The sequence below is a fragment of the Bactrocera tryoni genome, chromosome 4 (assembly GCF_016617805.1).
Source record: "Bactrocera tryoni isolate S06 chromosome 4, CSIRO_BtryS06_freeze2, whole genome shotgun sequence".
Taxonomy (NCBI): Eukaryota; Metazoa; Arthropoda; class Insecta; order Diptera; family Tephritidae; genus Bactrocera; species Bactrocera tryoni.
Window position 1 is genome coordinate 24,847,893 of NC_052502.1, and position 27,847 is coordinate 24,875,739.

Consider the following 27,847-nt stretch of genomic DNA (forward strand, 5'->3'; position numbering starts at 1 on the left):
CTTTTCAAATTGAATATAAAGTATTGAATATTAATGCGTTACTTTATCATTGTGTTGTCTTAAATTTATATATCTTAAAAATTAGACCATTAATTTTTTAGAGATTTCGAATTAATTACAAGTGATGCTTGCATAGTCTCTTAGTCATGGATTTGTAAATGTAAACTTTTAAAAGCAATTGCATTGTCCGCACGACTTACAGGATCTCATCAAGTCAACTTCAATGAACCAACAATAATCAGCTAACGGAACTGATAAAAGTTTCATTAAAAGAATTGCTGCATATCATAAGATACTATTGACCATTGGTGCCATTTGTATGTGGGGCACCACTTGCGACGAAGGCGAGCACATCCAGTTTCGTGGCAATTCCCTTAACGACTTCTTTCTCGTCTGCACAAAAATGTGTTTAAATTAGTCATTGAAACTTAAATTTGGCTAAATACCGGCGAAACTCACCTTCAATATCCACGATTAACACACAAGGATCCAGTTCCAAAATGCGCGCCAATTTACCGAGAATAGCATTGGAAGGCAAACGTATAATACGTTGGTTGACAGCCTTGACCACAGGTTCATTCGTTTTACGATTCATGCTTACGATTTGATTGATAAGTGTTTCTTGCAGTACAGCGCCCAAAAGTGTGCTAAGCAAGACAAACGAAAACAAAAATTATAATAGATTTATACTGGTTTTAGACTGTGGCATACACTCACCTATCATCGGCGTCTGTGAGCGCCACTTGTGTCACATTGTGTTCCTTGAGCGTCTCGATCGCTTTGGCAAAGCTCACATCTGATTTGAGCACCAACGGCGCTTTTAAGTTCAAAGCGCTCACCGGTGTATCCCACCACCAGTGGTTGTGTTCGTTTACTACTGGCTTAAAGTCACGTGCTTCCATCCAGTTATCCGAAACGAATTTCGTCATATAATTTCTTATGCCATCGGGCAAAATGACCACACAGCGTTGACCCTCCTTCAGGTCTTTGGCCACTTCTAGTGCTGCACACATTGCAGCACCACTTGAGCCACCGCTTAGCAATGCTTCTTCGGCATTCAAACGCTTCGCTATGGGGAAGCTTTGTTTGTCATCGACTTTAATCCACGAATCTATCACGTTGTAATCATTTACCGTAGGCGTAAAATCATAACCAATGCCCTCCACCTCATAAAATTGTACGTCTGACTTATTCAGCGCTTCCGGGCGTGCCAATGCCGAACCGTATGGATCAACAGCTATTACTTTACAGCTCGGTAGTTCTTCTTTGATTTTGCGGCCAATGCCGGTGACTGTGCCGCAAGTGCCAGCACAAACGACCACCATATCGACTTTGTTATCTGTCTGCCATAAGATTTCGGCTGCCGTGCCATCGTAATGCGCCAGTGGATTTCCCGAATTGCGATACTGATCCAAGACTATGGCGTTTGGTAGTTCCTTTTGCAAACGTTGTGCCACACAAATCAAACCTTCAGGGCTGTCGTAGGGCGCTTCGGTGGGTGTGCGTATAATTTTGGCACCCAAGGCGCGTAGCGCCGATACCTTTTCATTTGACATTTTCTCAGGCATTACGATTATGCACTTGTAGCCTTTAACGGCAGACGCCATGGCAATACCGATGCCGGTGTTACCTGAGGTGGGCTCGATTATCGTGCAGCCCGGTTTGAGCAGACCCTTTTCCTCGGCATCTTGCACCATGCGATAACCAATGCGGTCCTTTACGGAACCACCGGGATTGAGAAACTCGCATTTTGCATCTGAAGAGGAGATTTTATATTAATCTATAGAGTAAGGTGCATAAATACACTGCGTAACTTACACATCTCACACTTGATACCCTCAGCTTGGGGTATATGATTCAACTTGACTAAGGGTGTGCAGCCAATAACCTCCAATATATCGGGTGTAAGCTTTTGACGGTGAGCTCTGTAATATGTTATAAATATGTAAAGAATCGCATATTGTGTAAGGTGAAAGTTGACTTACATGGGGCGTTTAATATGTGGTGTCTTCTCTTTCGTGCCCAAATGCCATGTACATTTTGAAGGCAGACCAGGATCGATGAAGTCCTTCGGGCGCTCATAGGGTTTGTTGGCAGGCATTATAAATTAACTGAAAGAAGGCAAAAGTAGTTGCGGATGTTTGTTGTTAGAAGTGAAATTTTGATTGCGAAGGGAGTAAAGATTACAAAACTTTTACCGGACTAGACGTAATCTTCAACCTTGGAACCTAAACTATACCTGAACTTGAAATTGATAAGATTTAATCCTACTAATATCCCTTTCATAATTCATTTTATTCTTTATTTTTTTATTTCTTATAATAAATGTTTAATTAGAAATGCGTCACTTATTTAATGTTTGGCTGATTATCATATACTATAGCTTGAAATGATCTTCCGGGGTTCACACGCCTCGAACCTCAAGTAAAATAAAATATATATATATATATATATATGTATATTCCTTTACGGTATATATTGTTTTTTAAATAGATGTGTACAAAAAATGTCACAAAGACATTCGTTTAAACTCTTTATCAACAAACGTGTATCAATACATAAAACTGATAACGTATTACTTATGTTACCCATTTAAACCTTGTGCGGAAAGCCAGGTACATTAAATTCAGAATGTCATGATATCCCTACATAATATTTTTGTAATTTATTACCTTTAGGCCTGGAATTACTAGGATTACCAGGTCACCGAGCCTGGCCCCGACTGTCAGTTCCTTACTCATATACCTTCGAGTGGGGCCTTGCTGTAGGAGACGGGCGATGAGCTTCTTTAAGGAATGGTTAAAATTGTGGAGAGTGTTGGTGGGGTAGTATACTATCGGGAGCTTCTTATCAGCTCCAGATTTAGGCTTCTTAACTACTGCAGCGTCTTCCTAGTGGCTGCCAAAAAGGTAGCAGTAGGTCTTCTGCTTCGAAGCCCAGTCTCTTTCAGAGTAGCGACTAACCACTCCCGTAGTAGGGCCGCAATATTAGCCTTGAGTTCGCTGACTGTGCATCAGCAAGTGTAGGGACGTCAAGTCTCCCTATCTCTAGCATCGAATTATTGTAAGATTAGGCTGGTTTAGGTGACTGATCACAGCAATATTGGTGGAAACTGTAAGGCTGGTGAGCTTGCTAGGACAGGTACTTTAGTCTCAATAACTGGGGAATGAAAACTATTTTTTATTGTGGTTTACTACTGGATTGTTTTGCCTCAGATCAAATAACCTAGCGTTGGTCAACTACCAGCAGGTAGGCAGTCGAAAGGTTCATCTCGCCCGGGGTACATCGGAAGAGGTCTATGCTCTCAGCAAGGTTCAGTTTTCAATGGTTGTAGGAGTTCTAACCGGACATTGTCCAATCGAGATTCATTCAATGGAACTGGACTTCTTACCGGATGCCAGTCTCATCAGCTGTTTGGAAGAATATGAGATGAAGCTTCTGATACGGAATATGAGGGAGTATTGCAAATTGGCAGTAGTGTAGACAATGTTATAACTGGCATGATAAAATGGCGGAATTTGTCGAAAAAGCTACTCGAGTCGGGGTCTAATGCGGCTAGATAACTAAAAATTAGACAAAATAACATGAAAATCTTGTCGGGTTTAGTATATAGGAGTGCGGTAACTAAAACATTAAACCAAATCAAGTTACTCTCCAATCTTTCCACGAAAGGTCTTCTAAAAACGTAATCATTAGCAGTCTTTTATAAAATTATCGATGTGGCTTGTTTTGTTGGTTTTTGGTACCCGCACAAGGGTTAAAAAATGTAATAACTGAAAGAAACAAGTAGGAAAGGGATAGAAATGTAATTTAGAACATAATAACCGGGCTTCAGGTGATATGGAAAAGACAATAATGTCAATTTTATTTTATATCTATGTTTGTCTCATCGAAAACAAATAAAAAACATTGTTGTTTACTTTCGGTTTTAATGCAATCAATCACAGAAAGTTAATTAGAGATTCTATGTGCATGAACTCGTACATACTTATATATTATAGTACATATACATTAGAGCGAATTGATTTACAAGAACATAAAAAAATAGGAAAATCGCGTTTACGGGAAATGTTGTACGACTCATCCTGAACAACTTTGCTAAGAGACTATGGGTCCAAAACCGATTTCGTGTGAGCGATTTTAAGGCGGAGTTTTTTAGGGATTATAAAAATGTGTTCGTCAGTTTTTGAGATATTCCAGTGAAATTTAATTCGTATGGGCATTATGATATTCTATTGATCATTTGTTGGATTCGCTAGGATCGAACAACCATATCACATGTCTCCCACATTCAGATTTTTTAAACGTCACCTTAAAAATCGTCAGCTCGAAACCGGTTCTAGACTCAAAATTTCTTAGGCAAAGATGTTCAGAATGGTCCGTAGAACATTTTACTCATACACGATTTATAGAAAAAAATCGACCCGCTCTAATATTCATACAATGTAGGTATTTTCACATGAGTTGACATATACCTAATTATGAAAGTTTCTGCTGATAAGAACCCATGCGGTCAAAAATTATTGCTTAGACACTAATTTTGAATTTCAAATTCGCATTTTTCTAATATTCACTTAACATTCGACGCTGAGAAATTGCTACATTTTTAAGAAGTTAACGAATGTCAGGTGAATTGAAAATATTAAAATAGTTATCACATATGAAAGAATTAATAGCTTTATAAATAAATGCTAAATTCAAAAATGTTTACCCAATATCTACTAAACTTTCAACATAATGAAGATAACAAAAACGAATGAAGATACAATCGTGCTCGAACTACTGATAAATTTATGACAAAAATATTTTCGTTAAGTGATACCAAAACTTAGCGCATCCGTTGTGAAACATTTATTTTTGATATTTCTGATTTTGTCGAGAATTTTGAGCTAGCGGGATTGGTAACGTAAACGTTTGATTGTTTGAAAGAAATCAAGAATCAGAAAAACATATTTTTAATTTCTTATCTTTTCATCTCCTTTTCTATACGATATAGTTGTATAGGTAATATGACCTTACTTATCTCACAAAAAGTGCTGGTTTGGCCCCCAAGGTTTTTACCGATTGGTTATAAAATAAATTTTATTATCTGCGGAGATTATAAGCACCAATACCTATATAAATTGCTAATATTATTTAATTTATGCTTTTATAATTTTATACAAATAAGCTAAACCGTGCTTAAACAATTTTAAAAAGTTGAAAATGTGCTAAAGAATCACGTGAGATATATTTAGATATATATTATCTATTTTTAACGTAGCTACAGTTTGTACGCCGGTTAGAAAGTGGGTTTCACACCTAAGTTCAAAAAGGTATTTAAATGTCAATTAACAAAGTTAATTCCTAACCAATTAATTTCACACCTCAGTCCCAAAAGTTATTTAAGTCAATTAACAATGTTAGTCGTTACCAAATTTTGACGTTATTGGGACTAAATTGTTTACATAAAAGCTTGTCGTTAATTAATGGACTCTTAGTATTTGATCGCCAGTAATTTTGAGTTGAATTCGCTACACAGTTTTGAGGGTTAGAGATAAGGCAGGAAATGTTAGGCAAAGTAAATACAATACAACTAAGAAGACAACTTCCACAAACACTTCCTAGCAATCTATTCTTAGAAAGTACATTAGAGTTTATCGCCTTGAAATTGCAAAGATCACTTAGGCAAGGTTAGTGCGATTTTCATAATTTGCAGATGAATATACATATATTATATATAAATTGTAAAGAAAAATTAATTTCAGTTAAAACTAGTTTTGATGTTAACTTCTTCTCTAAATTCTCACTAACCAAAATATAATAACACTAACTTTAATTGAGTTTGCATGGACAATAAAATCTTTGCAATTGTTTAATGAAACATTCTAAAGTTTATTTGTGTTTTTCTCGTAAATAATTAATTTTAATTAACTACTACATAATAATTTTCGAAGTATTTTCGAATATTATCTTAATTGAATGAATTGTTCGTTAATTAACTCAATTAAGACACCACCTACAACGTCTAGCAGCTTATCGAACAAGCCTTCTACCTATTCATTTATAAAATTATTTGAAAATTTTAAGCAGCTTTGACAATTCAAGTGAAACTTTAATAATTTTTATCGTCACTGCCTACAACTTTCACTAGTTAATCGAACAACTCTTATACCCATTCATTTTTAAAACTCATTCAAAATACTAATAATATTGGAGCTTAAAGTAGAGCTTTAATAATTTTTATCGGTATTATCCTAATTGAATAAATTATTCGTTAATTAACTCAATTAAGACACCGCCTACAACGTCTACCAGCTAATCGAACAAGCCTTCTACCCACTCATTTATAAAATTCATTCAAAAGTTTTAAGCCGCTTTAACACTCCAAGCAGAGCTTTGTAATTCTTATCAAGAGTTTCTATAGAAAACACATATATACAAATATTAAGTGCGATAATTTTACGTGAGCAATTAGTTTATTTCTAATGCTTATTTGTATTTGGTTATGTCTCGAAGTACATAATACAAATTGTCACGTAATAAATGAAACCACACACGTTCCAAATATTATATGTCAATAGTTTCTAAACACCCCTTTGGAAAATTGAAGCTCATAGTTTCAGTGTGAAAACTGCGAGACCTTTTAATTATTTTTAATGGAAATCTTGAAATTTTTTACTAAAATAAAAAGAAACTGTAAAAATTTGTACCTTCACATTGTTGAATTTGCTAGTTTGGTTCCTACTGAATACATTGTATTTGCTGATAGCTTTGTAATGAGCTTTCAGCATTTTTTCTAGCCTTAATTTATTAGCAACAAACTATGAAAATACCTATTTGTATAAGGTTATGTTCATGTCTTACTAGACGTTAATTAAATTATATGAGTAATGATAATTGTCTTGACTTCCGGCAAAATATTCATACAATGTAAAGTTTATAGAATTTTTAATAAATATTTAATATGTATCAATATACTATCAAATTGATGGGATGGAAATTTGTATATAGGATTCCTTCTTATTACAGTGGATATTTGGAAGAGATGTCAGTAATATTTTTGTCATCTTCATATAACCATTCCATCATAAATCAAATTTAAGCTTCCCTAAAATTTGTCAACCCTTTTTGGGAAGTAAAATACTTCATCCACGACAGACATTTTGAGATTGGAGCGCTTAGCACCTAACCTACTAAAACCAAAAATTTAAAAACAAAAGTATCACTTAAAACAGTAATGCTAATATATTAGAGCTTGGGATGAATTGAAAACTGTCTTCGTATAGAATTTAGATTAAGGAATAGAGAAAATGATAGGTATAGAAAACACGGTGTAGTACCGCCCACTCTAAATGAAATTTCCATGTCTCTTATCTCTGGAACCGCTATTGGTACTAGGCTGAGAATCGATAACATGACCATGTCCATTATCCAAGCAATATATATTGTGAATTGTAAGGCTTTATTTTCCAATTTTCTAAACTTATAAGAAACTTTAAACTAATTTATTGTACATTAAAAAATGATTTTGCAATTAACCAAACGACCTATTGTATGACAAATTGAAAACAATTAGGGTTGAATTTGCTCAAATTCTCTTAATTACACAATCTAGAGTTTCTGATGCTATCAAATTCCGGTTATACCTACACAATTTTTCCAGTTTTGCTTATGAAAAATAAGTTTTTACAGTTTATTAACTATGATTCGATGTTCTCAGAGGAGTTCCATATAACAATAATATTATTTCGAGACCAGAAATGCAAAATAAGGTAACATCACTTTTCAAAATAAAATGGCTATGATAATGGTTATATATAGTTAAACCTGATAACGGAAGCTTATAATTTGGTTTTGCGTTGTTTTGCATTTTAGGTGATGGTCGTCAACTCAAAAAGTATGTCTTATATTATTTTCTATACTTTTTTTGATAACTTCATTTGAAACAGATGGTTAGAGATTTAAGCTTATTACCCTATTTCTTTGGCTTTTCTTACATGTATAAGCGCTAAAATAAGTCTTTTGACACATTGCCTGTCATGTCGGACGAAATCTTCAGGGGTTGCTTGACATTCAACGTTTAAAGGGGTTTTTATGCCACACAAAAAGTAGGTTGATAATGTTGATAATCTTTTCTGGGCACGCTGAAATCTGCAGAAACAAACATATGTTTAAATTTTCAAGGCGGTTGTCAAATCCGCTTGGCAGCCAATGTGTTAGTACCTGAAGATATGTATATTTCCGCATTTCACATAGTTTTGTCTTGCTTTTACACTTGTTTAAATTTTTTAATTGTATACATAGTTTTAAAATCGAATTCAAGTGTAGGTTTGATAAAGTTGATAACTTTTTTAGACAATATCAAAAAGTACTTAAAGTTGAGCTATGGCCAAACGAAGTAATTGACACATCGTGATTGTGCATACAAGTTAGGAATAGAAGATTTAAAAAAAAAAACTTTAGATATAGATATTAAAAATATAGCACACTGAATTTTTTTATATAAGAACGAGGCCCCAAGAACTCTGCATTACCCCAAACATACTAACAGTTGTGAAATTTATACACGTGTCTGCTGAAGATTAGGTCTGACTACAAAATATTTGAATTTGACTGTAGTGTCATCTTCTCAAAGAAATAATATATACCTGAATTTTTTCTCTAAAACTGAACTTGTTTCTTATGTATATCATGTCGATGTTTTTGGATCATTATATATTATATTATATCATGATATATTTCTATATTACCGTGATATCAATTCAGTACAAATTGAAACTATATAGTTCAGTTAAACCTCTTTCTTAATTTCGATGCTGTAAAAGTTTGTCGTAGTTGTTCAGGAAATGTATCAATTGTCAAATAATTGGTACTAGTCGAATGTCATTTTTTTGACTAGTTAGATTTTGTGCCTAACTTTGCAGTTCTGGTGTCGTTTATTTCCAACTTGTCTAATATTTTACTTAGAGGAATAACAGTCAGTGTCTAAATTGCGACGTAATGAAGCTGTGACTACATTATCACATCTTTTTCTCAACTTTTTCCACATAACTTTTCAGCTAAATAAAAGCTGAAGTACACACTTTGAAACTACTCAAAATCGAGTTAATCTGGTTTTAAGAATTAAAATTAAGTTAAAAATCTTTTTATATACTCTTATATCAGAAGAAATGCGCTCATGAAGGGTATTATCAAAGCTTCTGTACAACCAAAACTAACGTTTCTTCTTGTTCATACATAATTTTCGTTAGAAAAATTGTGAGCAAACTTTATCAATAAGTGAAGTTCAAAAATGAATACTATGTTGAGAACAACTAACACTTTCGAAGCCAATTTCACTGAAAACTTTGGGAATAAATTTATGTTCACCAAAGCGCTTGTGCTTTCGATAACTAGATTTTCCGGCAGGGCTTACTCGTATATATAAATATATTTAATGAAAAAAGTACTAGATATGCGTATACATTGATATGTATTTTATGTAAATAATTTTTTTTTTATGTTGAACTCATGACTCGCTGTTTAGGCACATGGACGAATTTCAATATCAACTTTAACGCACGTGTTTGATTACATACAACATTTTGCAAAAAAACATATACAGTGAAATCTCTCATAAGCGGACACTGGCAGAATCAGCGGTGCCAACATTTCTGTCCGGTTGATGGAGATGTTCGCTTAATAGAGCGTCCGTTTAATAGAGCTTTCACTGTACATACATATTTTTTAATATATCTGCACAGAAAGTATCTATATTATATATTTGTACATATGTAGACACTGTATATATATGTATGTACTTATGGTAGATGCATAGGCACTCAACATGGAAATAGGTATACTCAAACATGTGTAGTTCAATAAACCGGCCACGTTGTTTTGTTGTATATAGACAGCTTTTGGGGGGGCCGGATTAGTAGCGAGGTCGATGAAAGAACTTGTCTATGAAAAAATATTTAAATACCTTATCAATGTTCTGAAAATTAACTATTTTGCAGTAAAACTGATAATTTTTAACAAAAGCTGCATTAATTTTCAATTTGCATGAAAACAAAAGAAATTTGCATTCAAATTACAAATTAAGGATTTTAGACTCTTTTTTATGTTCTACTTCACATTCTCACATTTCTAAACAACTTTTGTTACAGTTTTCTCAACAATAACTGTTTGAATTTTCATTTGAAATGGAAATTTTTAACATAAAAGTGGTTGTAAATAATTGCCGCCCGGTTTGAGGCGCACTTTGCGGTCACAATTCACTTACAAAGGCTTGAAGTTCACAAAATAAACATTTCACTAAATACACAACCAAGAAAATTTTACTAAATTGTATTTTAAATATACAAAACCACTGACTATTTACTATATATTTACACTTTGTAGCAGCTATTGATATTTTTTTCTCACACTAACCTTTTACTAAAAAAATGCCGAGAAAAAAACGAATTCACTCTGGAGGCTGACGTCCAAATCAGCGATGTCTTCAATTGCGACTGACAAATGTTCTTACGAACGAAGTGTACAAAATCTGTTTTGGCCTGCACAGAAATTTATAGGCAGGTACAAGTCGCTTGCTGTTGTTTCTCTAATGTGCTCGTAAGTCTGTCGTGTTGGCTTGCTGAGCGAGTTAATGCGATGCGTGACTGTAGTGAGCTGGTTTCTTCAAAGGCAACAGGAGTCAAACAGTAGTCGGTACAGTGGAGAATGTTCATGTATGTTGGGGAGAGAAGTGTTAGTTTGGAGACTATGCGGGGGTTTTTTTTCATTTGAAAGCAAAAAAGAAATGCAAATATGTAGATGTGAGTATCTGTAAATGTGTTTTGTGTGAGCATAAAAGCACCAGTAAAAGAGAGTATGCAATAAGTTAGTGAACGACCCAGTAAGAAATTTGGTACCAAAAAATACATTTGGAAAATTCGAATATTCAATTTCAATATTGAGTAATTGTTATGGAAGCATCGTTACTAATGAGAAATTTTTTCAAAATATTTAAATTTGTTTGGTCACATCAGCCTGTTTGTAGTTTCGGGTTCAAAACTCACAAAATATACTCAAATCTCAACCGAATGAAAATGTGACGTTCTGGCCATAACCGTTGCAAAATGTATGAATCTCTCTGATTGAAGTGAACTATTTACTGCTTGCTAGCAACTTACAGAACTTAGTTAAAATAAAATAAAAAATCTGGTCTAGCAGGGATTGTGCAGCAGTACATACAAGATAATTACTGAGTTTCTTCCCTTAGTTCTACGAAAGGTCGACAATTTAAGTACCAGGTGGTATTTTGAAAGCGTTCGACATATTTGACTTTCCAATATATGTATATCTTGAATATCAACAAATATATCCAAATGAAACGTGTTATATTTTTTTATGATCTAAACAATATGTTCAAATCGAACCGTACGCGCACCCAACCCTGGTGCTACGTCTCAGATAGTCCTTCCATTGGGTTAAATTTTCGATGAAGTGTTCTTTTAATAAATCCATCGAATGATGCGATGTGTGGGAAGTGGCGCGGTTTTGTTGAAACCAAATGTCGCAGAGATCACGAAATTAAATTTTAGCCAACTGTTGGCGGTTACGCTCTCACCGGCATAATTTTTGAAGAGATATGGACCGATGACTCCACTACAACTCTTAAATCTCTTCAGGTTGCTTTTCGTCCCAAATATAGTAATTTTGCTTGTTTACATATCCATTGAGCCAGAAATAGTCCTCATCGCTGAACAAAATTTGGCTCGAAAACGTTGGTAAAATTCACCGAATCGACTTTCCACGGTCTTCGTATATGCTATCAACTACGGCTGCTATATTTTCTTCACTGCGTGCTGAACGCGGTCTATTTGATACATTGCAATAATGAATGCTGGGTCTCAAGAAGGGTGATGGTATTGCGAATAGTACTCTCAGTAGGCCGATTACGTTGACCTTAAGTTGAGCGAATCTCGCGAAACACATTCTATACAAAACGTGAATTTTCGTAATAAAGTTGAACGATTCGTAAACGTTATTTAGGCGTTAGTCTTTCCCCGATGAAATGCCAAACAATACTCAATACAAACGACAGCTTGGCAGGACTCACACGCTGTCTGTCAAACAAAGTTTATTAAAAATGTACCTATATTTGAATCACCCGTTATTTTTATTTATACGCACCTCCCACACATAACATATAAAATTTTTCACAATTTGGAAAGAAAGTTTTTAAAATTTGCTAACAACCAAAAATTATTGTGATTTTTTTTTAATTAATTTAGTATACTTATTGTAATAATTACTCTTGATTTGGGTCTGAAATTTTGCACACGGCCTTTTCTCCCTACCAAAAGCTGCTAAATAGTAGTAATCGCCAATTGAGTATATCTAGCTGCCTCACAAACCAATATGTCAAGGTCAAGTGCTTGTATAGACAGCTTTTTTTTATTTCCATAAGATGTTTTACTCGAAAGTGAAAATCATTGCTCAAAGTCCACAAGGCATTTTTACAAAGCGGCAATCACTACCTGGAAGCCCATGTAGATTGTTGCATTCAAACCAATCGAGTACGCTATTAAGCGACTGGGTTGTGGCATAACAACAACAGCATAGACTATTGTGTGTACAATACGCGCAATGCCAACAGCACGGAAGAGATTGATGGCCAGAGCCGGGGCTGGATCGATCAGCACATAGAGGAAACCAATCACGAAGAATGGCAAAAGGTTTTCCAGATCGTTGAGATGTGCCCTGAATGTCGAAAAATAGTAAAGAGCGTTATGGTTTAAGGTTTATTTACTTACATACCTGCGCACGCGTTGTATATCGGGATTATCGAATCCCACTTTAAAACCTTTTTTAATCAAATCCTCGGGATTCTGAAAGGTCTATTAAGATACAAATGTTGTGTGAACGTTTAAGTTTTAAGGATAGTTAGTTTCATATGTAAACAATGCAGTGAACAATTTTTCCAATTGCTAAGCTTGAATACATTTTGTATTATTTAACACTCATTAATAGCCGAATAATAATTATTATATTCAGTTAGTCGAAAAAGTCTTTTCGTATTTCTAATCAAACTTCAACTTATTTTTCTTACATTGTAATGAACGAAATATGTACCATTTTGGTAGACCACTTTTCGCCATTTTTTCGGTTGAGACATTATTCCGTCAGTGTAAAACTTTCATCAGTATAAATCGAAATTTCGAAATTTCCAGAACGGAAGCGAGCGAACTATTGTGGCGCTACACAAATTGTACACCATCGTCTCCGTAAACTTCAAAAATTTCATTGGTGGAGTGCGTAACATTGTTTCTTTACAAAAAAAAATTCAAAATATAGCGAATTTCTTCATTATTTTTGAACAGCTGTAACTTTTTTTTCACTTTTGACAAAATACGAAAATACTTTTTCGACTACCCAATACATATTTTATTAATATGAATTGTGTGTAGTGGCAACACTGCACAAGTGATAACTGCATTTAATACATTTTTTTTAATGTAATTTTTTTATAATAATGCAGAATTCTAAGTGAATATTACAGTTAACCATTTGCGTTTGGATTATCTTACTCAGTCAATTTCTATATACATATATATATAAGCGAGTTTAAATCGATTTTTTTGTAACTCTAATTGAATGAAAGCTACCAAAGTCCGAAAGTAAAAAAACAAAGCATGTAAAACATTAAATATACTATTTTATGGCTTAAGGTGTACAAATTCCTGTACATTATATAAGCGGGGTGTGTTGAAAATAACGGGAATTGTTGTTACAAAAAAAATATTTATTCAATCGTCTACGCGAATGTTGTTGCCTACAAAGTTGTTCCTATTCGTAATTATGCAAGCGCTTCTACCAATCGTCGAAACACTTTTCAAACTTAATTTTTGCGATAGCCCGAAAGGATTTTGCTTTTCCAGCCTCCATATTCGGCAGATATGGTTTCGCTTAGCTTTTTCTGTTTCAAAAACAGCGATAACCTTATGGAGCCGTTTCTTTACAAACTAACATAAAAAGCGCATAGTATGTCAGCTTGTAAAGCAACGGTTCTTTAAGGTTATCTTTAATTTTGAAAGAAGAAAAAACAGATTATGGAGGCTTGGGTATCGTTACAATCTTGGTTTTAGCCAAGAATTCACGAAAAAGCAGCGAAATTTTAGCATGCCCTCGTTATTTTCTGAACACACATTTTCCGAACACAGTACTTTTTGTTAGCACAATTGGTTGTCTGTCTATGTATGTATGTATGTCATTTAGTTACAATTTTCAGTGATTTACCCGTGTTTTGAAGCGGAGCCTACCCGTATGCAATGACATGAACAAAAGTTTCAAAACCAAAACAGCCGACCAGAAGACATAGGCGCTGAATACTTCATTATCAAATGATATCAAATCTTTTGCCACCATTGTCCTTTAACGAAACTTCTTTAATTTTCTAGAAAAATATAAAAAATTTTACTACCGGTAAAATTTACTGATCTACCGCGTTAGTCAATTGACCAACTAATTGTAGTAAGTTGACTCTGAAAGATTTGTCGTTGACTCGCTGAATCTGCAGTGAGATTTTGATAACATATTTATATAAGAATATAATTGTAATATAATAGAATGCAAGATTACAACAGCCGTTTACGTCATAAAACCATACTTGCATCTAGATGAAGTTGAAAAAAATGAATGAATTTAGTAATCGAATAAGTATTTCCTTGTATACTGATACAAAAACGGTATCAATAACAACATATTATCCCAAGTGTTATTTTATATTAGGTTCCTCCTCTTTTGATTTGAAAAAGTCGTGCGAAATTTTAGTTAATCGATTTTTGAGCTCTGAACAGGGTGCATTATGTTCCCATAGAAAAAAGTTTAAAGGAGAGGTATCACACGATCTTGCTGGCCAATCGACCGGCCCAAAACGTGAAATTATCTGCTCACCCAAGTGTTCTCTCAATAAATCCATTGATTGATGCGATGTGTGGGAAGTGGCGCCGTCTTGTTGAAGCCAAATGTTGCCGAGATAACGAACTTCAATTTCAGGCAAATAGTCGGTTATCCTAGGGCGATAACGGTCACCATTGACGGTTACGTCCTCACTGGCATAATATTTGAAGAAATAAGGACCGATGATACCACGGGCCCACAAACTACACCAAACCGTTGTTTTTTCTGGATGGAATGGTAGTTCTTAAATATCTTCAGGTTGCTCTTCGTGCTAAATTCGGCAATTTCGCTTGTTTACATACCCATTGAGCCAGAAATGTGATCTTCGGTGACCAAAATTTGACTCGAAAACGTCGGATTTTTTGGAACTTTTCAAGAGCCCATAAGGCTAAGCGATGTCGCCTGGGAAGGTCGAGCGTCTTCAGTTCTGGCACAAACTGTATTTTGTACGCTCTCAATTTAAGATCTCGACCTTAAATGCGCCTATTCGTTCCATATGTCAGTTCGAATTTCAGCGAACGGCGCCGAATCGACTTTTCACGGTTTCGTGTGCACTCTTAGCTACGGCTGCTATATTTTTGATCACTGCGTGCTGGACGTCGTCTATTTGGTCGAATATTAACCAGTAATGAATGCTGGGTCTCAAGATGGGTGATGGCGTTGCGAATGGTATGCTCAGTAAGCCTATTATGTTGACCATAAGTTGAATGAAAGGCGCGAAACACATTATTTACAGAACTCGAATTTTCGTAATAAAGTTGAACGATTTGTAAACGTTATTCTCGCGTAAGTCTTCTATGATGAAATACTAAACAAAAATGACGTGACAGCTTGACACGACTCACGCGTGATCTGTCAAAAAAGTCTATTGAAAAAGTAGCTCTACTTGGATCACTCTATATTATATATATATGTACATATATATATGCAGCGGTACCTGTCCATTCATCCATCCATCGTGAGATTGAGAAAACTATAGGCATTAGTGGGACCAGCAAATATTCAATATTGTATGAAAATTTGACTGTTAAAGAACTTCTTTCACGTTGGATCCCGAAAAAATGCTCGTGTTGATTGATTGATGTCAACATTGGTCGACACATGAAGAGGTTTTGAAGATACTTCAATCAGTGCCAAAACTGCTTCGATAATTGGTTCAAATGCATGAAAAAGTGTATATATCTTATTAAAAAATTAGTTGAAAGGCAACAAAGCGATTTTCGAATATTAATATTTCTTTTTGCTCAGTGATCCCGATATAAGAGGCAACCTTCGTATTTTTGCTAACAACAACCACTTCAGAAACGCACCAGATCTTATGAAAAAAATGTGTTCAAATCAGTTTTATTTTCTTCTTTTTTGTAATAATGCGCAAGTTCGTCCCACTGTAAGTAACTATGATAATGTGGTTATTTTTGGCGTCAAAGGTTGTGATAACCATTTATAATAATTCTTTTAAGTTTCATGTATATTTATTTAAATACACTTCTCATCAATATATGTGTATAATAATTTTTTATTATTTTGATAATTTTTTTTACATTTTTTTAACTACAAAAAATTATTGTACAAATTTCTTAATTTAATTAGTATTATGAAGTATTACAATAAACCCTCGACAGAGTGAAAATAATAGCTTAGAGTACATAAGGCATTTTTACAAGGCGGCAATCACTACCTGGAAGCCCATGTAGACTGTTGCACCCAAAGCAACGAAGAATGCCAATGCGCGACTTGGTTGTGGTACAACAACAACAGCGTAGACAATTGTGTGCACAATGCGCGCAATACCCACAGCGCGGAAGAGATTGATGGCCAGACCAGGGGTTGGATCGATCAGCACGTAGAGGAAACCAATCACGAAGAATGGCAAAATGTTTTCCAGATCATTACGATGAGCTCTGAAGGTCAAAGTATACAAAAGCCGTTTACAGCATAAGATTAACAAATGCACTTATTTACATACCTGCGCACGCGTTCAACATCGGGATTATCGAATTTCACTTTAAGACGTTTGTCCATCAAATCCTCGGGGTTGGCGAAGGTCTGCAAAGACGCAAATGTGTTTCGGATTGAGTGAGTGTTGCAAAATACTTATTTAGATTTCGGTTTTGTGGACAACTAGTTTTAGATATAAGCACTAACTTATATTAGCACTAAATTACAGTCAAAAATATTTCAGTAGTAAACAATTTAAATCGCTAACTACTAACGTTTTTTATGTTATTTCGTAATCCTCAATAGTCGGAAGTATAAATAACATGATTGCTCTATTTATCTCTGGAGAACGAGTGTTCTCGTAACTATTAGTACTTCCACTTCTTCAGCCAACAGACTTAATTTTGTTGACGATTTCTTTTTTATTTCTCTTTCTAATCAATTTAATAAAATTTATATGGAAAATTTTAATCGATTGAGAGTGAACTATTGCCTACATTTAGGAGCGTTGTCGAATGATCAAACTTTATTAAATTTACGTTTCAGCTGAAATAATCTCTATTAAAATTTTAAAGTCAAGCTAACATGGCATCGTCTTAAGGAATTTCCGGTTAATTTTTAAAGAGACTTGGAAAACTCATATCGTATTTTTCGCGAACATTTTTCTGTTATTTGTACTTTTACATTCATAAATTGTTAGTGGTTTTTTTCATATTTTTTTAGCTGAGAATATCCATATTTTTTGGAGATATAAGCATAAGAATGAATAAGGTAAAGAAATATACTAAGAGAGATAAAGGCATTTATAATATCCAGAAGGAATTAGAAAAAAAAATTTATGAATAATAATTTTGATGGAAGTATGTACATAAGTATAGTGTTGCCATACAGTGTGAAAACCTAAATTGTGTAAAGTAAATAGGAAGTTTTGGTTTTTATTATGAATTAATATGGAAATTGTTGCCATTTTTTATTTCATAATTATTATGTTTTATAAAAGATCTTATAAAAGACTATAAGCTGAGACTTTTTTATAATGAAATGTTTTGTTATGGGGTATTCTCATGTAATCACTTCGAAAAATCGATTTTTTTTTATAGTTTGACAGTAAAATCTATTGAAAACATGCTGTGAAAAATTCAGACCGAAATTCATAAGTTACAGCTCATAGTCGCCGACGTGTCGTAAGCGACTGTCTACCAGGCGCCATGACAAGTCTGCAGCTGCTACGTTTCTAAACGCATTTTTCTCGAATCATCATTTTCTGAAACAGTCATGGTCCTAAAAAAAAGTATTCAACCGATTGCATTAAAATTTACATACATATGTTCTTCTACTCATTTATAGTTATCGTCCCTACCAGAATTGTTTATTTTCGAAAATATTTTCATATTTTTTTTAACGATTTTTAACGAAAAACAAGATTTTCGTGACTTTTTTTGAAGTTCGACAATTTTTTTTTAATGAAATTGATTATATTTGGTAGGAACGATAGCCGCAGAACTACTGAATAATAATCCATTCGATTTTTTTTTATTTCGACAACATGAACAGCCGCTATCACCATTACCAGTGAACTACTTTTTTTTGTTGGGGACTACTTTGATTTAAAAAAAATATATATTAAAAATGTAAAAAACGAAAACAAAAAAAAATTTTTGTACATTTCAAAATACAAATAAAAATATTTTAAAAAATTAATATTATTGAATTTTGTTGTCGCATAAAAAAATTTTCCTAAAAAGTGGTAAAATGTATGCGTTCACATGAGAGTAAGAAATATTCTGTGCAATGGCAACTCTTTACATTTTTAACCTTTTTAAATTATATTTGATATATAAAGGAATTGACAATTCTAAGTGAATAGCCTTTACTGTTAAATATTTGCTTTTGGCGTGCCTTATGCTGTAAATTGTATACGAGTACATACATACTTATATACATATGTACATACATATATAAGTTATTGTATATCGTGTTTGTGAACAAAGCTTTCAAAGCCTAAGAGTAAAAAATGAGAGAGCGTGTAAAACAGTAAATGCATTTTTTAACTGAACGCGTACAAAGTCTTGCATATCATTAATATTTACACAGTACTTACATTTACATTTGCATTTGTTTATTGTACACATGAAAAGTCACAATGGATCATAAAAAAGTCTAAACAATTTATGACAAACTGCTTACCAACATTTGCTTATAGGTTAAGTCTCTACGCAAATATAATTGAAAATATTTTCAATTCGACTTTAACCTCATCGCTTTCTAACCGAGATGACGGTGCAGTATTTCTTTCAAGATAATGAATATTCATGTTTTTCGCTAAAAATTTACGTCAATTTCTGCTATATATCATACATACTTACATATAAGAGAAAATAACGTTAATTTATATCATACATACCTACATCTAACAGAAATCAATTAACTTTGATTTAGCAATAACATGAATATTTTCTGTAATACTTGCACTGATTTATGTACCTTTGTCCGGAAGCGTTGAATTGCCGTCAGCAATGACATGAACAAAAGTTTCAGAACCAAAACTGCCGACCAGAAGACATAAGCACTGAATACTTCATTATCAAACGATATCAAATCTTTTGCCGCCATTTTACTTCGATTAAACTTCGTTAATTTTCTGGAAAAATATAAAAATATTTACGACCGGTTAAATTTACTGATCTATTGCCTTAGGAATCAACTGTCCAACTAATTTTAAGTTGACTCTGAAAAATTTGTCGTTGACTTGCTGAATCTCCAGTGAGCTTTTGATAGTAGTTTATATGTACATACATACTACTGTATATATGCGTTGTAGGTATATTTACTAGCGGCATATTTACTATCTGCTTTGCTTGACTCCCGTAGAGCATAAGATGAGCAAGTTCTCAGAGTAATATTGGCCTAGTCATTGTACATTGTACATACATACAAGAATATTTATGAGTTTTATACAATAAATATTTATGTATTTTTCACAGTTTCTAATCAAAAAATCTATAAATATATGAATGTACTAACATAAGCTTTTAGGTGTAATCTCTTCGATATCAAATATCACCGAAAATTTGTCAATCGATTATAATATCGGCGTTCTCTTGACGAGATGACGGTGCAGTATTGGTCCCAAGTGGCATATTCATGATTTTAGATAAAGATTTTCGATGATTTCTGTATATAGTACATACATATATACATATGTATACTAATTATTATAATATTATAAAGATTTTTAAAACCAAAACTGCCGACCAGAAGTCATAGACACAAAATACTTAATTATTGTAGGTTATCAAATGATCTCGCGCAAAACATTGGGTAGTAAAAAAAGTCTTTTCGTAGTTTTAATCAAACTTCAACTTATTTTTTATATTTATAATGAACTTTAATGAACATAATATGTACCACTTTGATCGACCACTTTTTGCTATTTTTCCGCTAGAGACATTATTCCATCAGTGTAAAACTTTTCTGGTTTCTCGTCGAAAAACTGGGATAAGTAATTTTCACTGACTTCTCTTGAAGCCAACTTTACTCCATTAAGGGAGTTCTGCACCGAAAGAAATGGTAGTCCGATGACACAAAATCAGGGTTATATGGTGGATGCAACAAAACTTCCCAGCCAATCTCTCCCAGTTTTTGATGAGTCATCAAAGATATGTGTGGTCTAACGTTGTCCTGATGCAAGACGAAGCCCTTTCTGTTGATCAGCTCTGGCCGTTTTTTTCGATTGCTTGCTTCAATCTCATCAGTTGTTGACAGTAAAATGTAGAATCAATCGTTCGATCAGGCTGGAACAGCTCATAGTGGATGACTCTTTTCCAATCCCACCAAACACTCAGCATAACCTTTCGAGGCGTTAATCCTGGCTTTGCGACCATTTGCTGAGTTTCACCACGCTTCCGCCATGATCTTTGTCGCACATTTTTGTCATATTTGATCCACTTTTCGTCTCCTGTTACCATTCGATTCAGAAAGGGTTCGATTTCATTTCGTTTCAGCAAAGAATCGCAGATGTTAATTCGGCCCATTAAATTTTTCACAGACAATTCATGTGGTATCCAAACATCGAACTTCTTTTTGTAGCCATCCTTTTTGAAATGGTTCAAAGCCATTTGATGATAAATGTTAAGTTCCTTAGCGATGTCTTGGCTGCTTATGTAACGGTTTTGGTCAATCTTATCCAGCGCGAGGTGAGTCTTTCACATCGAAATTTCCAGAATGGAAGCGAGTAAACCATTGTTATCCTACATGAAGTGATACAGCATCGTCTCCGTAAACTTCACAAATTTCATTGATGGCTTGCGTGGCATTCTTCCCTTTTTTATACACAAATTTCAAAATATAGCGAATTTTTTCATTATTTCCTCATTTTTGAACAGTTGTAACCTTTTTCGACTTTCCCGAATTTAATTTTTTTTTGGTTAAATGAAGCTTAAAATCTCACTTTTAGCACATTACAGCCGTTCCTGCTGTTCCTATAAAACTTGAATCTCAAAAATATTCAATTCCAAGTTTTTTTTATATTTTTTTTATTAAAAATACACCTCTTTCCAAAAAGTTTTCCATAAAAATGATTGAGTTTCTTATATGTATATTACAGTCGACTACATGAATACTCATATTAAATAAAAAATAATCCCGTTATTTGTCTAACTCTTACTTTAAGAAGAAAGCTTTGGTGTCTTTGCCTCACATTGACGCTCCTAATACACGGCTCGAGCTACTTCACAAGCCATGTAGATGGTGACGAAGACGGTGACAAGAAAAGCTAAGAGTCGACTCGGTTGTGGCGCTGGAACAATGGCGTAAACACAGGTGTGTAAAATGCGTGAGATGCCCACGGCTCGGAACAAATTGATGGCCAAAGTAGCACTGGGATCTAACAGCACATACAAGAAACCAATGGTGAAAAAGGGCATAATATTTTCCAAATCGTTGCGGTGTGCTCTAAAGAAGTGTTAAAACAAGTGAAAATTTCTCAAATAAAATTATATTTCAAGGGCTTACCGGCGTGCTCGCTCCACATCTGGATCGTTATACTTCACCTTGAGACGTTTGTTGAGTATATCCTCTTCGTTGATAAAGGTCTGTAAAGATATCAAGAGTTGAGCATTCAAATGAAATGAACGAAAGTCGCCTATTCGATTTTCTGAGAGTGAAAGTACTTGTGAAATATGGGCTGAATAATATTTGATCTTTGGTAAGATCCCGACACATGACATTCCAACCAATCGTTCTATAATTAAGTGGTCAGTAAAACAATCATTAAATAATTGGCCCGAAGAATTTTTGTTCTAGGGGGTCTAGCTCATCATAAGAGCTTTACTATACATCTCAAAAAAAAAGAAAAAAAAAATGGGAAGCTCTTCACGTAACTACATATATCCAAATTTTTCAAATATCTCCCGATAAAAGACGACTTTGTCGTAGATGTAGCTGTATATCGAGATTAGCAAACAAAGTTTCTTATAACTATCATGTGCCCTTGGATACCGACTTCATTATTACTGCACTGACCCAGGGCGGGAGTAAAAGTCTATTCGTGGTCCATAGGGACTTATGCAGGGTTTGCAAACGCTTAGAAAAGGGCACCACTAGGGCAGTCACAGGGTCCATTAGTACCTCAGCTGCAGCACTTTGAATAAAATAAGGTGACAGGGAATCATCTTAGCACTTCTTTCTTTAATGTTTCTTTTGTGACACTAAAGCTGAACCACAATTTCGTAAACGACTTAAGTAAACTATCCGGTATCTTTATAGGTCGTCCTATTAGAATTGAGCTTGTGGGATCATTTATAAAATTGCTATACCACAAAGGACACGTTGGATATCAGAAGAATGAACTGCTCTATTCTAAATATCTCCAGTCTTAGTATCTTAACTTAATCTTACAGATCATGTGCTCAAACATGAAATCAGCTAGATCAGAAAGATTGTGGCTAAGTATGATTATTTGATGGAAACATCTTTGTTGACTTATTTTAGTGGCAAAAATCATATTTACGTGACTAACACCGACTAATCAATTGCAGTTCCTTACAGATATGTAGTAAAACTTGCTAGAGAAACGACAAATGATTTTCTTTAAGCACATAAAAAAAAATTCAACATATAATACATACACATACATACATATGTATATGTATAATGTGTATATTTGTAGAAAGCTTTGCTGGTTTTTTTTTCATTTCTGAGTACGCCGGCCGGCATTTATGGTAGAAACGAACACCTGCTTTGATAACATATAAATATAAAATACATAAATACACCCATACATCACTTAAAGCTCGGAAATATATACATTTTTTGTCGATAAGTGTAATCGCGTCGACACGAGAGAGCCAAGAAACGCGAGAAACACGAAACAAAGAAGGTGAGATAGGCAAATCGGAAACTTCTCGCAAATCCAAATGTAAATGCCGAGTAACAAACCATTAATGCTAAGTAAAAAATGTTGAATGTTGATAGTATATAAATATGTATATAATTGAATAATCATTACAATAATCACTGTGATTAGCTTGCGTATGAGCTGCAGTTGTGATAGCTTAATGAAAAAATTATAAAATACACATTTGAAAATATTAAATACGAGAGTAAAAGTCGGATTGATTTGACAAAGCTTGTGTTAAATACAGTAGCAGAGATAAAGTTGTTATAGGGTCATATATACGTAAATATATAAACGGCGGGATTATGATTGTGAAGAATGTTCTAATAGACTTAAACGACGAATGCACTTTACGTACTTCAGAAAAACAAGAATATACTATACACTAATAATTATAAATAATTATAATTATTTGACATAGAACAAGTCTTACCACTTTTTGTCCATTGTAAATTCCTTATATTCTAAGAAATTTTAATGTTGTAATCATATGAAGAAATCTATCTATAATTTGGCTATAGAGGTCGTGGACTCGTTGGACTACTTTTTGTGGGTGCACATCTAGACAATAATCTAATCAGTCGTAAGCGAAAGACTGGCTGGAAAGTCTGACCTGATTGGATAATAAAAAATTATCACATTCCTAAATTTCATAAAATGAGACCAAGCGATTAGAATTTTGGTTATTTCATTAACTTTTCTGTTCGTTACCTTTAAAAAATACCCTCTATACGCACCATTGTCCTGAAACGCATAAATCCCGTCAACAGCGACATGAATAACATTTTCAACACTAAAATTGCGGACCAGAAGAGATACGCTTTGAAAACATTGTTTTCCAGTGTGAGAAGCTCGAGTGCTAGTTTAGCCATTTGTGATTTCTAAATTTTATGTACTTATATATATTTACAGAAAAATGTTTCAGAGCAGAAAACAGAAAAAATTTTCTGTAAATTTTTTATATAATGCTTTTCGTTCAAAATAATATTTATTCACACTTTATCAACAAATCACGAATTCACTTTTGTTTCGCAAAATCAACAGTTTCGCTTGAAATCCGCAAATGCACTGATTGAATACTAATGATCAAATAGTTTTCCAGTAGTTAATCACAAAGTTGAGAAGAAAACTTGTTTTCATGCATTTCAGATTTCCGAAGCATTTATGGAAGCTTTGTAAATATTGCTTAGTAAAAAAAAACTTGTTAGGTTATCACAGCTAAACTGTGGCTACATTCAATGCATTTTATAGAACACTTTAAGAACATTTTACGTATTTAATGATCTAGAGCTTTGAGCTTAAAGTACGAATATACCATGCTTTACAAAAATTAAAGTTCCAAAAGTTGTCGTCAAAGAGTTAAAACTAAAAGGCTGCAAGATACTCCAATGAAAGCTGGTACTACTTTCTTTCGGGAATATTCGACATAACCAGGTTTAAAATAAGGATTGTAATATATTTATTTTTTCATGAAGCCAGACCCCTTGTTATTGATTATTTACTTGAGATACACCAACAGAAAGGTCTTTTTTAGTCCTTCAATATTGTGATCAATTTGCATATCCAATCGAATATTTTAAGCTGAATGGATAAGACAAGCGAAACTTTTCTAAAAGCTATGCAAATTGAGGATCTTATCAGCAGTAATAAATAGCAAGGATTGCAAATTGTCCCCAAAAAATATCGCTCAAAATCTATTCTACCAAATGTCCATAAAGAGCACACGCACCCACCTATCGCTTTTTATAATTCATGACCTGCCCTCATATAACATTAAGTGTTGGCGCTCTTATACATGTTAGCTACACAAATAAAGCTTCAATGAACTTTTTTATTTAAGTATGCATCTTTTCGTTGTATAAGAGCTTTAAGCTTGCTACACTGTAAATAATCCACAGTTGTCATAGATATGCTCAGAAAAGATTAGCAATTGAAAAGCTCGACCTGAAAATACACTATATGACCAGTTTCGTCTAATAACGTACTGTGTTAACTTTATGATATTTTACTTGCAATAAAATATCTCAAAGGATCTCTGATATTTACAGTTAAAAGCCCACAGGAAGAATGGCGTTCTTCTAAATCTTAGATAGATGGGTTTTAGAGGAGGGTACGGTTTGGTTTTGACTGATTTGGGGTCCGAAATCACGTATTTTAGGGACACTATTGATTTTAAGATTTTTTGGTAATATTTTTTGATTCTTAAGTTATCTATAATAAAGTCATAGATGCTGATGGTATTCAAATAGAGTAGTTTGAAAGTTTTTCTGTTTGTGGGATGGTTTCGCCTATTCTCGAAGCGAAAATCGTAAATGAAGACTTTCATAATTTTTGTAGCAAAAATTGCTTAATTTCGGCTCAGTTTGGCATTTAAGCCTAATGTCAGAGTGGTAGCGAAAAGCGATGTTATAAGATGACGGTACTTCTAGCTACATGTGTCTTCTTATGTAAATCTCGGAAAATTACAGAGTGAAAGCGAACACAAAAGCGGCTTTCGGCGACCTCAAGAGGCAAAGCGACAAAGCAGGTTTTGCTGTTTGTTGTTTTCTTCTTTGATTTTTTGTGTTTTTGTTATTATTAATTTATCACGTTGAAGTAGAGTACTTAAAAAAAGTACTTTTTAGGATCTGGTGAAATTAAATTAAGAACTTAGTGTATAAAGTATTTTTTGTGTGGACATAAAATGTATCTGGATATTGGCGCAGTTCTAAAAATAAGATTTTTAATGCACTATTTACATTCATTTGTTCTTTAATTGGATGCATTCCAAGACATGTTAACCTCATCTTTCGAGATATTAAACTATTCATCTCAAAAAACCGTGTAACAGCACGCCTTGCTTTGTCGTTTCCATTTGACTTTTTATCTAGAGTTGCCAATGACTTGCCCATGAATTTATGGCAATTTTTCATAGCAAAATATTTTGGTATTTAAAACGTAATCTATTTCGATATTCCCTATTTTTTTAAAGAAAAATCAAAGAAATTTCAAATTTATTGGGAAATGTTTATGATCATTCGAAAGAACATTCTTTGGCATGTCTTTTTGAAAGTTTATCTCTTTCAAATGTTGGCCGCGGATACGTCTTAGATGGTCCATTCGTTGAGTCCAATTTTCGATGACTAGTTCGAGCATTTCGATGGGTAACTGGCGAATAACATGCGTGATGTTTTGCGTCAAGGCCTGAATTGAAAGGGGATTGTCCGCATAGACTTTAGACTTTACTTATCCCCACAGGAAAAAGTCGAAATGTTTGATATCTTTTCATGATGAAATACCAAACAATACCGAAAAAATAGCATGACAGCTTGACGCTACTCACGCGTGATCTGTCAAAATAAAAGACTATTGAGAGAAGTAGTTCTATGTGGATCATCCGTTATTTGGTTTCTTATCATCCTTTATTTGCAGGATATTTCTTCTATTTTTATAATATTTATAAACATTTTCTAAGACAAATGCCATTAGCTATAGCATATTTTTATATTTAAAAAAGAAAAAAGTTTTATAATTGAAAATAAGATATACGTTCTTTATAAGAGTTGGTAAACCTCCAAACATCTCTTACCGAACAAGGCAACTCTTAAGATGGTATAACCTCAATATTATTTTAATAAAAGTCAGTTGCTGAATACGTTCTTCCATTCAAACTTGGTCCTACCCTCAATTATTTAACCTAATTTCATTTGCTTAGGTCATAAAGCGCTTACATCACGGTCCTTAGCGCTATATTTCGAGCAAAGTTCTAATTCGTGTTCATATGACGAATAACTGACTCATTACCCATTTAAGCATAAGTACATAGACTCATGCTCTCACAAATAGGTATATATGTATATATGTATGTAATAATTATAAATGCAATAAAGTGCTATTTACAGTATGTGTTCTGTTTGGAATTTTGAATCACATCATTTGCGCTGCCTAAACAAATTATAGAACCATAAATTAGCGCATTCACATGGAAGTCACATACGAGTCGCCTAGTGAGCCATGTGTCTACTGTGGATTCCTAAGGTACGCACAGCCATTAGCGGCACAACAAAAGCTGGCACAAATTCTAAACAAAAGTAGCTAAATAATTGTGCCATAGTTGTGTGTGTGTATGTTTGTTTGTATGTATGTATGTACAAACTGTGTCAAAAAGTGGCATTTTAGAACGAATTAGTCTCTACTTTGAGCATTGATCACTTCAGACTACTTTTTGCGCCCAATTTCGAAATCTTTTGGATTTGGGAATAATTGTTCTTAGCTACTTAATCATGAAATTATTTTCTACATTAAAGTGTGGCAATCGCGTTGGGAAAACAAAAATATTTTTCTGTTGTTTTTTTTTATTTGTTTTGATGTTCGACTCTTCTTCCTTCATATGCTTGAGACGCGCTGTCTGCCACTCATATTCCAAACCCAATTTGTTTTTTTGGTTTTTTTGCTGATTTCAAGTGCCTTCGTGTGCTCTTTTCTGCTTGCACCTACCCCCTAAAATGCGCTTCATCTTCTTATCTCTTTGTTTTTTACTCTAGCAGCGCTTCCACTCAACCCATCAAGCTATTCCATCGAAAGCCACATGCGGCTGCCTCGATCCACTGCGCTCTCATATGA

General features: G+C 33.9%; 5 protein-coding genes across 9 annotated transcripts in view; 1 reads left to right on the forward strand and 4 right to left on the reverse strand.

The window, feature by feature from the left end:
• LOC120775723 (myb-like protein P) overlaps nt 1–27,847 on the forward strand; it is a 175,373-nt gene that overhangs the window by 236 nt on the left and 147,290 nt on the right. The gene's annotated exons all lie outside the window — the stretch shown is intronic.
• Nucleotides 111–10,556, reverse strand: LOC120775724 (cystathionine beta-synthase). The gene is made up of 6 exons (XM_040106040.1): nt 10,396–10,556; nt 1,986–2,111; nt 1,819–1,925; nt 718–1,756; nt 460–647; nt 111–393 (listed from the first exon to the last, which is right to left on the reverse strand). Exons 2-6 carry the CDS (start codon nt 2,099–2,101, stop codon nt 296–298), a joined length of 1,548 nt encoding a protein of 515 aa, XP_039961974.1. The 5' UTR covers nt 2,102–2,111; nt 10,396–10,556; the 3' UTR covers nt 111–295.
• LOC120775728 (microsomal glutathione S-transferase 1-like) lies at nt 12,373–14,509 on the reverse strand. Of its 2 annotated transcripts, XM_040106045.1 has the most exons (4): nt 14,432–14,509; nt 14,248–14,380; nt 12,769–12,848; nt 12,373–12,711 (listed from the first exon to the last, which is right to left on the reverse strand). In XM_040106045.1, the coding sequence occupies exons 2-4, from the start codon at nt 14,374–14,376 to the stop codon at nt 12,468–12,470; spliced, it is 453 nt and encodes a 150-aa protein (XP_039961979.1). In that variant the 5' UTR covers nt 14,377–14,380; nt 14,432–14,509; the 3' UTR covers nt 12,373–12,467. The 2 variants fall into 2 exon arrangements, with proteins under 2 accessions (XP_039961979.1, XP_039961978.1); XM_040106044.1 differs by having other exon boundaries at nt 14,248–14,506.
• LOC120775727 (microsomal glutathione S-transferase 1) lies at nt 16,481–19,567 on the reverse strand. Its single transcript, XM_040106043.1, has 3 exons — nt 19,333–19,567; nt 16,877–16,956; nt 16,481–16,811 (listed from the first exon to the last, which is right to left on the reverse strand). Exons 1-3 carry the CDS (start codon nt 19,459–19,461, stop codon nt 16,568–16,570), a joined length of 453 nt encoding a protein of 150 aa, XP_039961977.1. The 5' UTR covers nt 19,462–19,567; the 3' UTR covers nt 16,481–16,567.
• On the reverse strand, nt 21,418–24,320 carry LOC120775725 (microsomal glutathione S-transferase 1-like). The gene is made up of 3 exons (XM_040106041.1): nt 23,983–24,320; nt 21,862–21,941; nt 21,418–21,801 (listed from the first exon to the last, which is right to left on the reverse strand). The coding sequence occupies exons 1-3, from the start codon at nt 24,115–24,117 to the stop codon at nt 21,558–21,560; spliced, it is 459 nt and encodes a 152-aa protein (XP_039961975.1). The 5' UTR covers nt 24,118–24,320; the 3' UTR covers nt 21,418–21,557.